Genomic DNA, 13,477 nt, shown 5'->3' on the forward strand with positions numbered 1-13,477 from the left:
TTAAGATCGTCTTGGGAGGCCCTGCTCTCGGTCCCGCCTGCATCACAACTAGGGCTGGTGGGGACGAGAGACAGGTCCTTCTCAGTGGTGGCCCCTCGGCTGTGGAACGCCCTTCCTACAGAAATTAGATCGCCCCCCTCCCTGTTGGCATTTCGGAGGAAAGTGAAGACCTGGTTGTTTGAGCAGGCATTTGAACAGGCAGTGTAATGAACACAGGAATATGGAACAACGGATGATGAGATTGGATCTTGATTCTACCTATGAGACGCTAATGAGATGTTGTGGTTATGTTTAATTGACTGTTTATTGTACCATTGTTTTTAACTTGTTTAACTCTTTTTATGATGTTGAGCATTGAATTTTACTATTGTCAACCACGTTGAGTTGCCCAAGGGCTGAGAAAAGCGGTATATAAATGAAGTAAATAAAAATAAATAAACGTGTGTGTATGAATGTGTGCATGTACATATGTATATGAGTGCATGTGTACATGTATATATATGTGTATGTATATGTATGTATATGTGTATGTATATGTATGCGTGTATATGTGTTTGTGCATGTGTGTGTGTATGAATGTGCATATGTATATGAGCATGTGTATATACATGTGTATGTGCATGTGTATATTTATATTTATGTGTGTATGTATATGTGTGTGTGTTTGTGCATATATATGTGTGTATGTGTATGAATGTGTGCATGTACATATGTATATGAGTGCATGTGTATATGTATATATATGTGTGTATGTATATGTATGTGTGTATATCTGTGTTTGTGCATATGTGTGTATGAATGTGCATATGTATATGAGCATGTGTATATGTATATGTGCATATGTATATTTATGTGTGTATGTATGTGTATGTGTATATGTGTATATTTGTGTGTGTTTGTGCATATATATATATATATGTGTGTGTGTGTGTGTGTGTGTGTGTGAATGTGTGCATGTGCATATGTATATGAGTGTATGTGTATATATATATATGGTGTATTTTTGGGGTTTTAAGTCTTCCACTGGGGTTGTGTGTGTGTGTGTGTACTCGCATGTGTTTATGGGCGATGGACACTCGTTGGACTGTTAGGTGTATTGTGTCCAAATTTTGTGTCAATTCATTCAGCGGTTTCCGAGTTCTGTTAATCCCACAAACAAACATTACATTTTTATTAATATAGATTATATAAATATCTTTTTGTATTTTTAAAATTTATCAAACAAAATTTATTAGCGTACATTCTTCCCTCTTTTTACAACACCTTAAACAGAAGAGTGTGTCATATTATATACAATCTAACAGTAAAGAAATAAAAAAACACATTTAAGCATATTTCTTACCATTTTTTTAAACTTTCCATTACAACTTATACTATGCATTACCACACACCTTTTTTAATCTACTTATACATGCTCTATTTCTTTACAATTAGTATTACACCATTTTCCCCCTCTTCCCCTTAGTTTGTGCCCTTCCTCTAGGCACGTTTCTCTTTTTCACCCTCCACTCATGCCTCCTCAAATTCTGCAGCACTGCTGGTCACAGCTGACCTCCAGCTGGAGCGCTCAAGAGCCAAGGCTTCCCAGTTCTCAGTGTCTATGCCAGTTTTGAAGGTTGGCTTTGAGCCCATCTTTCAGTCTCTTTTCCTGTCCACCAACATTCTGTTTTCCGTTCTTGAGTTCGGAGTAAAGCAACTGCTTTGGGAGACGGTGGTCGGGCATCCAGACAATGTTGCCGGTCCAGCGGAGTTGGTGGCGGAGGACCATCGCTTCAATGCTGGTGGTCTTTGCTTCTTCCAGCACGCTGACGTTTGTCCGCCTGTCTTCCCAGGAGATTTGCAGGATTTTCCGGATGCAGCGCTGATGGAATCGTTCCAGGAGTTGCATGTGACGTCTGTAGACAGTCCACGTCTCACAGGCATAGAGCAGGGTTGGGAGGACAATGGCTTTATAGACAAGTTAGCTTATCATTAATAGCTATATTCCAAATTTCCCTATACCATTCTTCTAATTGGATTTCTTTTTTTCTTTCCAGTTTTTTGCCATTAGTAATTTAGCTGCTGTTATCAAGTGAGAAACCAGTTCTTTCTCCTCTTGTGATGGAACTGTATTGTCATGTATAAGTAATAATACTAATTTTGGTGTAATCTCGATTTTTATTATTGCTCTTATTTCCTTGAATATGTTTCCCCAAAATTTTAGTATAATTTTACATTTTGTCGTGTCAGAACAACCAGTCCATTATATTACATTTCTAACAGAACAAAGCAAACAAACAGAAAAGTACAAAACTTGTGAGTTTGGTAGTTGGTTAAATGTCCTTTGACCAGTCTCTGTCCCCTTGGAGTGCCTCTGGTGTTGCCGCAAGGAGCTCCTCCCTTGTGCATCATGTGGAAGAAGGGCTCAGGTTGCATTGCAGCAGGTGGTCAGTGGTTTGCTCTTCTCCACACTCGCATGTCAAGGATTCCACTTTGTAGCCCCATTTCTTGAGGTTGGCTCTGCATCTCGTGGTGCCAGAGCGCAGTCTGTTCAGTCTGTTCATAATTTTACATGACCACCACATATGAAGGTGCGTCCCTGTTTCCTGACAACCTCTCCAACACTGATTTGAGTGTTTTTATCAATCTGATTTAATCTAATGGGAGTTAGATATCACCTCTATACTGTTTTATTGTAATTTTCCTTAATTCTTATACATATTTTTAGTAAACTCCATATCTTTGCCCATTCCTGATTATTCCCTTTTCCTCCCAAGTCTACTTTCCAGACTTCCTTCAGATAATCTTGTTCCTGTTCATTGATTGAGTTTATAGATATCACTTACTGTGCCTTTTAATGTTGTGTTCTCTTCTTTAGTCTCCCTTTGAGTTATCATCTTCTCTATTTTTGTATATTCCCTCCCCCATTACACTTTTTCTTTATGTCACTTGACCATTTACCCGATTGTAGATACCTGTACCAAGCTAAGTCTCTTAATTCCTCTTTTATCCTTTCCATTTTACCATCTTCAAATCCCAGTCCTTTACTTTCATTAACCCTCTTCCATTAAATTCTGCTTCAAGTCCTTTTTGCAAATTTGCAGGAAAATTTTCTGTCATTAGAACTGGCATGATTTATCAAAAACAAGTCATGCCAGACTAATCTGATCTCTTTCTTCGATAGAGTTACAAGCTGGGTAGATGCGGGGAATGATGCCGTGGATGGAGCGTGTCTGGATTTCAGGAAGGCCTTCTTCGACAAGGTCCCCCATGACCTTCTGGCAAGGAAACTAGGCCAATGTGGGCTAGGCAAAACTACGGTGAGGTGGATCTGGAATTGGTTAAAGGGACGAACACAGAGAGTGCTCACTAATGCTTCCTCTTCATCCTGGAAAGAAGTGACAAGTGAAGTGCCACAAGCAGGGTTCCGTCCTGGGCCCGGTCCTGTTCAGGATCTTTATTAATGACTTAGATGAAGGGCTAGAAGGCATGATCATCAGGTTTGCAGACGACACCAAATTGGGAGGGATAGCCAATAGTCCAGAGGACAGGAGCAGAATTCAAAACGATCTTGAGAGATTAGAGAGATGGGCCAAAACTAACAAAATGAAGTTCAACAGTGACAAATGCAAGATACTCCACTTTGGCAGAAAAAATGAAATGCAAAGATACAGAATGGGGGACAATGCCTGGCTCGAGAGCAGTATGTGTGGAAAAGATCTTGGAGTCCTCGTGGGGTGGAAGGTGAACATGAGCCAACAATATGATGCGGCGGCAAAAAAAGCCAATGGGATTTTGGCCTGCATCAATAGGACCATAGTGTCTAGATCTAAGGAAGTAATGCTCCCCATGCTCTATTCTGCTTTGGTTAGACCACATCTGGAATATTGTGTCCAATTCTGGGCACCACAATTCAAGAGAGATATTGACAAGCTGGAATGTGTCCAGAGGAGGGCGACTCAAATGATCAAGGGTCTGGAGAATAAGCCCTATGAGGAGCGGCTTAGGGAACTGGGCATGTTTAGCCTGAAGAAGAGAAGGCTGAGAGGAGATATGATGAGGGCCATGTATAAATATGTGAGAGGAAGCCACAGGGAGGAGGAGGGAGCAAGCTTGTTTTCTGCTTCCTTGGAGACTAGGACGCAATGGGACAATGGCTTCAAACTACAAGAGAGGAGCTTCCATCTGAACATTAGGAAGAACTTCCTGACTGTGAGAGCCGTTCAGCAGTGGAACTCTCTGCCCCGGAGTGTGGTGGAGGCTCCTTCTTTGGAAGCTTTTAAGCAGAGGCTGGATGGCCATCTGTCAGGGGTGATTTGAATGCAATATTCCTGCTTGTTGGCAGGGGGTTGGACTGGATGGCCCATGAGGTCTCTTCCAACTCTTTGATTCTATGATTCTATGAAAGGAGAAATCCCTGGCATTAGGGGTTTTTATATCTCCCCCAAATCTCTAAAATAATTTTTAAAAAGGGGGTTGTTTAAATTATTATACCATTTCTTTTTACCCTTTTCTCTATTACCCCTATGCAAATATATTCTAATTTCACTTCTAATTTTTTATCATCTTCTTCCAGCAACTCCAAGTTCTTTTGTTTTGCTAAACTTTCTACGATATATCTTATTTGATTTGAATGATAATATAACTTGAGGTTTGGTAGTCCAAGACCTCGCTCTTTCTGAGATTTATACCACAAGCTTTTATTTATTCTTGCTTTTTGTTCCCATTACCATACAAATTTAACATGTTTTGCCAGTTTTTTATTTCTGAGATTTCTACGAGTAGCAATAGAAATTTTAGTTTGGGTAATATCTTCATTTTAACTAATGCTATCCTACCGGACCATGATAGTTTGAGCTTGTTGTATTCCATTAATTTCCTATCAATTTCCTTTCTTAATTTGGTTAAATTGTTTACTTCTGGTTTTTTTAATTCTTTAGTTAAATTTATCCCTAAATATTTAATCGTTTCGTTATTTTATTTTCCCCTCCTGTTTTATATTTTTATCTCTTCTTCTCGATAGTTAAATACCATCATTTCTGATTTGTTCCAATTAATTTGTAAACCTGTTATTAATCTGAATTCTGTTATTTATTTATCGTGTCATCAGCAACCATTGTATTACAATTCTAACAGAGCAAAACAAACACAGAGATTAAAAAGAAAAAAAAAAGAAAGAAAAAAAAAACCACACAGATTTTGTAAATTTGGTATTTGGTTAAATGTCCTTTGACCAGTGTCTGGCCACTTGGAGTGCCTCTGGGGTTGCCGCAAGAAGGTCCTCCATCGTGCATGTGGCAGGGCTCAGGGTGCATTGCAGCAGGTGGTCAGTGGTTTGTTCTTCTCCGCACTCGCATGCCGAGGATTCCACCCTGTAGCCCCATTTCTTAAGATTGGCTCTGCATCTCGTGGTGCCCGAGCGCAATCTGTTCAGCGCCTTCCAAGTCGCCCAGTCTTCTGAGTGCCCAGGGGGGAGTCTCTCATCTGGTATCACCCATGAATTGAGGTGCTGGGTTTGGGCCTGCCACTTTTGGACTCTCGCTTGCTGGGGTGTTCCAGCGAGTGTCTCTGTAGATCTAAGAAAACTATGTCTTGATTTAAGTCGTTGACGTGCTGGCTAATACCCAAACAGGGGATGAGCTGGAGATGTCAATGCCTTGGTCCTTTCACTATTGGCTGTAACTTCCCGGCGGATGTCAGGTGGTGCAATACCAGCTAAGCAGTGTAATTTCTCCAGTGGTGTGGGGCGCAGACACCCCGTGATAATGCGGCATGTCTCATTAAGAGCCACATCCACTGTTTTAGTGTGATGAGATGTGTTCCACACTGGGCATGCATACTCAGCAGTGATCCCTAACCCATCTAAAACACAGACATGCGCCTTTCACCTTAAGAACAGACAAGCATCCCGAGCTCTGAGGATTACCTGGGAAGGAATCCCACTGGAGCATTGCAGCGCACCCAAATACCTGGGAGTCCCTCTGGACCGTGCTCTTACCTACAAGAAGCACTGCCTGAACATCAAACAAAAAGTGGGCGCTAGAAACAACATCATACGAAAGCTGACTGGCACAACCTGGGGATCACAACCAGACACAGTGAAGACATCTGCCCTTGCGCTATGCTAATCTGAATTCTGTTAAATGAGCCTTAATTTTCTCCCATTGTTTTATTGGATGTTCCACTGATAAAAGGGTATCATCTGCAAACAAATTTATTTCATAATTCTCTTTTATTCCTATTCCTTTTATACTACTATCGTCTCTTATTACATTAGCAAATAGTTCCGTTACAATTGCGAATAAAATTGGGGAAAGAGGACATCGCTGCCGTTTGCCTCATGTTATATCTATTTTCCCTGTAAACCATAATTTTTTGAAAATAATTTATCAATTAGGTTTCTAAATTTTTCTCCAAATCCAAATTTATCTAGTATTAATTTCATTGTCTGCCAGGATACACTATCAAACACCTTATAAATATCTAAAGCTAAGACTCCTGCCGCTAAATTTCTTTTTTAATACTATGAATTGCGTTTAATACCCTACCCATTAAATTTGACATTTGTCTTCCTCCTATAAACCCACACTGATCCTCCTTAATATATTTATATATAAATTTATTTGGTGGCTTGCATGAATTAATCTTTGTAGTAATAGCTTGAGAATCTTATTATAATATCCCTGGAGGTTGGAGGTTGTTTTCCTGGGTCCAACACGATGAATACGAACAAACTGAGACTGCTGCCAATCCTCTTTTGTTATTTCCCAGATCCAATTTATTATTGTTTTTCTTAAAGTCTCTGTTTGGTTTTCTGTAAAGTTCCTGATCCTAATGTTCGATCTTCTGTCTGCCAATGAGATAAAATTTAAATCATGTCTGTGAGAGACAATTTGTAGCTGATGTAGATCTTTAGTATTGGACGTCATCTGCTGTTCCGCCGTTTCCATCTTTGACTCCAAGGAGTCAGCCTTTCTTTCTAAGGAAGTTGTTTTCTCAGCCTGATCAGTATAAAGGCTCGTAGATGGCCATACGATCAATACCGCAACACTGCCATCAATATATAGTTTGAGGGGATGTCTCTCTAATTAACTTCCGCTGCCACCAACACTGTAATGTACAGGAACACCCTAGCTGCTCCAAAAATATTAAAAGGGATTTTTAAAGACCACCAAGCACTGTGTCTTCTTATTTGCTTCTTTAAAGGAAAACAGTTGAGGTTGATTGAAAAAGAACTATAGCCACAAAGGCACACTTGACTCAGGCTTTTCAGGTTTTAAAAAAATAATCAGGGAAAGTTTATTGAGAGAAATACAGAAGAAAGTAAATGCTGTTTAATAAGCTTGGCTGTTACAGAGAAAATATTGGTTCTTGTCTTTCAAGCGTAATGGTTACATGTAATGGCTCTTTCTTTGTTACTAATACAGAGATGGTCTTCTCTTTAAAAACAAGTACACTTGACGGGAACTGAATCTCTGTCAGGATACATCTGTAGCTTAGCTGCCCTAAACTGTGGCCTAGCTAACTACAATCCAACTATCCCTCCCTGATAGCTGCTCCAGTTTGCTACAGCTTCCTTTGCTGGCAAACCTAAGGCAAACTGCCTTCTCTTAACTAATCTCCAAAACACAAACTCCTAAAACTACTTCTCTAATCCTGCTCTAAACTCCAACAACAACAGACTGACTGACTGAAAAAGCCCTCTTCTTTCCCTCCAAACCTTTCTAAACTCCGCCCCCTTTTCTAAACCAATCCTGGCCGTTCTAATGCTGACTCAGGCCTAGGCCACTCCCCCTCTCTAAAATGGTGCTTTCCCTGAACTAAAATGGCTCCTGCTGCTTTCTGCCAGGCCTTCTAAAGCTGAAACTAACTAGCCTGCCTCCTCTAGGCCCTGCCATCCAGGCTGGAAAGGTAAGGGATCTTTACAATCAGCAACTTGCAACTCCAGATTCTTAATACTAGATGTGATCTTTAAAGTGCTTTCCAAAATCATATTTCTTAATTCTTCCATTTGTGTCGTAAATTGTACTAAGAGTTCTAAATGTGGTGGCTCTTGGGGCTCCTGGGGTGCTCCCTTGTCATGCTTTGCCGCCATTACTACTTCTCCTTCCTCCTTTGCTCTTTGTCTCTCTGTCTCTGAAACTCGCCGCGCAGACAGTCTGTCTAAGCTTCTGTCCGAAGGTTTTGCTCTGGCTCTTAAAAAATATTCTGTAACTTTTGTAGTAGTTAATTTAGATTTACGGTCTTTATCTCTTCTAGCAGACATTAATCATGATGTGTTCTCTTTTTAAAAAATATATTTGTTATTAGTATATCATCGATAGTAAAAGAAGGAAGAAAAAAGAAATGAAACTACGAAATAGAACTAAGAAATATTCACATGGAAAGTGGGGGAACATTCATTTTATAGGAAAGTCAGAATAATAGAGAAGAAATATGGTGGTCGAAGCTCCAACCCCCCCCCCCCCAAAAAAAGAGAGAGATAGAATAAAAATATGTCCGATGACTTCCATTCTGTGCTTTCGCCGCCATTACTTTTTGTCTGTATCTTCCTAATTTTATTAAAAATTTAAACAGAAAAGAATGTCTATATTATTCAGAAAAACACCTCTCAAAATTATCTTTCTGATTTTTTTCCTTTTTCATAAACATCAAAAAGTGTCCAGTCCGTTCTTCTTATTGGGCTTCCCGAATTCGACTTCAAAAAAAGTTAATTTGTCCATGTCTCTGATTTCTCTTAATTTACTCATCCAACCTTCCCTATCTGGAGTTTTATTTAATTTCCAAAACTTGGCATATGAGATTCTTGCCACCTTAGAGATGTAAGTAAATAGAATATCTTTATTATGATCCAAATTTAAATCAGAGTCTGTAAGACCTAGGAGATAACATTCGGGTTTTCTTCCAAATTTAATTCCAAGTATATATTGGGACTCCTCGTGTATTATTTCCCAGTATTTTGGGGCTTCTTTACAAGTCCACCACATGTGGAAAAACTGCCCTCCTGGTCCTTGCATTTCCAACACGTTTTACTTGCATTTTTTATACATGAGTCCTAATTTCTTTGGGGTAATATACCATCTATGAAACATTTTTAGGAAATTTTCTTTTAAGTCCATAGCATAAGTATATTTTGACTTTTTTGTCCAAATTTGTTCCCATTCTTTCATATGTATGTGACGTCGTAAATTTTCCAACCATCTTATCATACAGTTCTTAACTACTTCCAATTCTGTATGCCAGTCTAACAATTGATTATAATTTTGTCCCAATTAGATTCTTTCAAATTGAAGCCTATTTTTTATCTTGATTGTAATATTCCTTAATTTGTAGATAGTGTAACCAGGAAATCCCTCTGGAGCCAGTGAACTCAGCCACCGTTCATCGGGGCGTGACTCCACCCATCCTATATACATATCTTGAACATCTTATATGGGGTTGGTTTACCCTCCGGTGGAGCCCCCGGTGGCACAGAGGGTTAAACCACAGAGCTGGTGAACCTGCTGATCAAAAGGTTGCAGGTTCGAATCCGGGGAAAGCTCCTGCTGCTACCCCAACTTCTGCCAACCTAGCAGTTCTTCCAAACATGCAAATGTGAGAGACCGATAGGTACCGTTCTGGCAGGAAGGTAACAGCACTCCATGCAGTCACGCCGGCCACATGACCTTGGAGGTGACTATGGACCACGCCAGCTCTTCATAGGAGATGAGCACCAACCCCCAGAGTAGGACACGACTGGACTTAATGTCGGGGGAAAACCTTTACTCTTGCCTTAACCTCCACTACATGTTGCTGAGGTTGAAAATGAATGTGATTTTCCTGCTTCTCGGCAGGGGGTTGGACTGGATGGCCCATGAATTCTCTTCCAACTCTATGATCCAGTATGCCAGTTAAACCGAATTATCATGTCACAAAAGGATGTATGTCGAAAAAGTGTATCAGCAACAAGAAAAGTTTGGAAAACTCTGTCTTCGAAAGTGTCTCTGGGGTCAGATATCACTATTTTCTCCAATGTGAATTCTATGTCTATGTACAGTTCAACTATCCAAGAAGTTCTTTTCACATGCTATAGGGTTTCTCCCCAGTGTGAGTCCTTTGATGTGAACATAGACCTGAACTTTGGGTGAAGCTCTGTCCACACTCCAGGCATTTATAGGGTTTCTCCCCAGTGAGTCCTTTGATGTGAACATAGACCTGAACTTTGGGTGAAGCTCTGTCCACACTCCAGGCATTTATAGGGTTTCTCCCCAGTGAGTCCTTTGATGTGAACGTAGACTTCCACTCTGAGTGAAGCTCTTTCCACACTCTATGCATGTATAAGGTTTCTCCCCAGTGTGAGTCCTTTGATGTTTATGTAGGCTTCCAGTCTCAGTGAAGCTCTGTCCACACTCCAGGCATGTATAGGGTTTCTCTCCAGTATGAATCCTCTGATGTTTACGTAAGCTTCCAGTCTCAGTGAAGCTCTGTCCACACTCCAGGCATGTATAGGGTTTCTCCCCAGTGTGAGTCCTTTGATGTTTACGTAAGCTTCCAGTCTCAGTGAAGCTCTGTCCACACTGTATGCATGTATAGGGTTTCTCCCCAGTGTGAGTCCTTTGATGTCTACGTAGGCTTCCAGTCTCAGTGAAACTCTGTCCACACTCTAGGCATGTGTAGGGTTTCTCCCCAGTGTGAGTCCTTTGATGTGAGTGTAGATGTCCCATTCGGGTAAAGCTCATTCCACACTCCAGGCATGTATAGGGTTTCTCCCCAGTGTGAGTCCTTTGATGGGAACGTAGATTTGAACTCTGAGTAAAATTCCTTCCACATTCCAGGCATTTATAGGGTTTCTTCCCAGTGTGAATCCTTTGATGTGAATGTAGACCTGAACTTTGAGTGAAGCTCTCTCCACACTCTAGGCATTTATAGGGTTTCTCCCCAGTGTGAGTCCTTTGATGTCTGCCTAGGCTTCCAGTCTCAGTGAAGCTCTGTCCACACTCTAGGCACGTATAGGGTTTCTCCCCAGTGTGAGTCCTTTGATGTGAGTGTAGATGTCCCACTTGGGTGAAGCTCATTCCACACTCCAGGCATGTATAGGGTTTCTCCCCAGTGTGAGTCCTTTGATGTGAATGTAGACTTTTACTATGAGTGAAACTCTGTTCACAGTAGAGGCATTTATAAGGTTTCTCCCCAGTGTGAGTCCTTTGATGTGAATATAGACTTCCACGCTGAGAGAAGCTCTGCCCACATTCAAAGCATGTATATGGTTTCTCCCCAGTATGAGTCCTTTCATGTCTACGTAGATTTGCACTCTTAGTGAAGCTCTGTCCACACTCTAGGCATGTATAGGGTTTCTCCCCAGTGTGAGTCCTTTGATGTGAACGTAGATGTTCACTCTGAGAGAAACTCTTTCCACACTCCAGGCATTTAAAGGGTTTCTCCCCAGTGTGAGTCCTTTGATGTGAACGTAGACCTGAAATGTCGGTGAAGCTCTGTCCACACTCTATGCATGTATAGGGCTTCTCCCCAGTGTGAGTCCTTTGATGCCTATGTAGGTTTCCAGTCACAGTGAAGCTCTGTCCGCACTCCAGGCATTGATAGGGTTTCTCCCCAGTGTGAGTCCTTTGATGTGAACGTAGACCGGAACTGTGAGTGAAGCTCTGTCCACATGCTAAGCATGTATAGGGTTTCTCCCCAGTGTGAGTCCTTTGATGTTTACGTAGGTTTCCAGTCTCAGTGAAGCTCTTTCCACATTCCAGACATTTATAGGGTTGCTCCCCAGTGTGAGTCCTTTGATGTCTACCTAGGCTTCCCCTCTGCGTGAAGCTCATTCCACACTCCAGGCATGTAAAGGGTTTCTCCCCAGTGTGGATCCTTTGATGTCTACGTAGATGTGAATTGTGAGTGAAGCACTGTCCACACTCCAGGCATTGAAAGGGTTTCTCTCCAGTGTGACTCCTTTGATGTGAACGTAGGCCTGAACTGTAGGTGAAGCTCTGTCCACAGGCTAAGCATGTATGGGGTTTCTCCGCCATATCAACAGTAATAAGGGTATTTAATTGCAATGCAGATACTTGACTCTTTTTTTCTTTCTTATCTGCTACGTCAAGAATTCTGCAAGATCATCACCTTGAGAGGATTTCTTCTTCTTCCTATATTATTGGTTTCTTTACTCCATCCAAGCGGTGGCTCCATAGAATCCTCATTTAACTGGTTATGAAAGAAGCAAAAGGTTATTATTATTATTATTATTATTATTATTATTATTATATTGATTTACGGCTTGCTTTAATCTCCCCTCATGGAGACTCAAAGCAGTTTAACATAAAACATCAGCATACAATTTAAGATATACAAACATGCAAACATTAAAACAACCTGGCTGCAGCTCTTTGGACCAGCTGAAGTTTTCAAGCCCTCTTCCGGGGCAGCCAAGCGTAGAGAACATGGCAGTAATCCACATGGGATGTGACTAAGGACTACCGTGACCACATCTGGCTTCTCTAGGAATGGCTGCAGTTGTTGTTGTTGTTGTTCATTCGTTCAGTCGTCTCCGACTCTTCGTGACCTCATGGACCAGCCTACGCCAGAGCTCCCTGTCGGCCGTTACCACCCCCAGCTCCTTCAAGGTCAGTCCAGTCACTTCAAGGATGCCATCCATCCATCTTGCCCTTGGTCGGCCCCTCTTCCTTTTGCCTTCCACTTTCCCCAGCATAATTGTCTTCTCTAGGCTTTCCTGTCTCCTCATGATGTGGCCAAAGTACTTCAACTTTGTCTCTAGTATCTTTCCCTCCAGTGAGCAGTCGGGCTTTATTTCCTGGAGGATGGACTGGTTGGATCTTCTTGCAGTCCAAGGCACTCTCAGCACTTTCCTCCAACACCACAGCTCAAAAGCATCTATCTTCCTTCGCTCAGCCTTCCCTAAGGTCCAGCTCTCACATCCGTAGGTTACTACAGGGAATACCATGGCTTTGACTAGGCGGATCTTTGTTGCCAGTCTGATGTCTCTACTCTTCACTATTTTATCGAGACTGGACATTGCTCTCCTCCCAAGAAGTAAGCGTCTTCTGATTTCCTGGCTACAGTCTGCATCTGCAGTAATCTTTGCACCTAGAAATACAAAGTCTGTCACGGCCTCCACGGTTTCTCCCTCTATTTTCCAGTTGTCAATCATTCTTGTTGCCATAATCTTGGTTTTTTTGACGTTTAACTGCAACCCGGCTTTTGCGCTTTCTTCTTTCACCTTGATTAGAAGGCTCCTCAGCTCCTCCTCGCTTTCGGCCACCAGAGTGGTGTCATCTGCATATCTGAGGTTGTTAATGTTTCTTCCAGCAATTTTCACCCCAGCTTTGCATTCATCCAGCCCCGCACATCGCATGATGTGTTCTGCATACAAGTTAAAAAGGTTGGGTGAGAGGATGCAGCCTTGCCGCACGCCTTTCCCAATCTTGAACCAGTCTGTTGTTCCGTGGTCAGTTCTGACTGTTGCTACTTGGTCCTTGTACAGATTCCTCAGGAG

The 13,477-nt window shown here is 41.6% G+C and overlaps 1 protein-coding gene across 1 annotated transcript in view; it reads right to left on the bottom strand.

Annotated features, from left to right (window-relative positions):
• The window catches only part of LOC132772380 (zinc finger and SCAN domain-containing protein 2-like), a 38,974-nt gene that overhangs the window by 14,650 nt on the left and 10,847 nt on the right, over nt 1–13,477 (bottom strand). Inside the window, exon 2 of the mRNA XM_067466357.1 lies at nt 10,047–12,168. Within this exon, the coding sequence (XP_067322458.1) occupies nt 10,212–11,993 (1,782 nt within the window). The 5' untranslated portion in view covers nt 11,994–12,168 and the 3' untranslated portion in view covers nt 10,047–10,211. Of the gene's footprint in view, nt 12,169–13,477 lie in introns of the transcript that reaches the window.

The sequence above is a fragment of the Anolis sagrei genome, chromosome 3 (genome assembly GCF_037176765.1).
Source record: "Anolis sagrei isolate rAnoSag1 chromosome 3, rAnoSag1.mat, whole genome shotgun sequence".
NCBI classification, from domain to species: Eukaryota; Metazoa; Chordata; class Lepidosauria; order Squamata; family Dactyloidae; genus Anolis; species Anolis sagrei.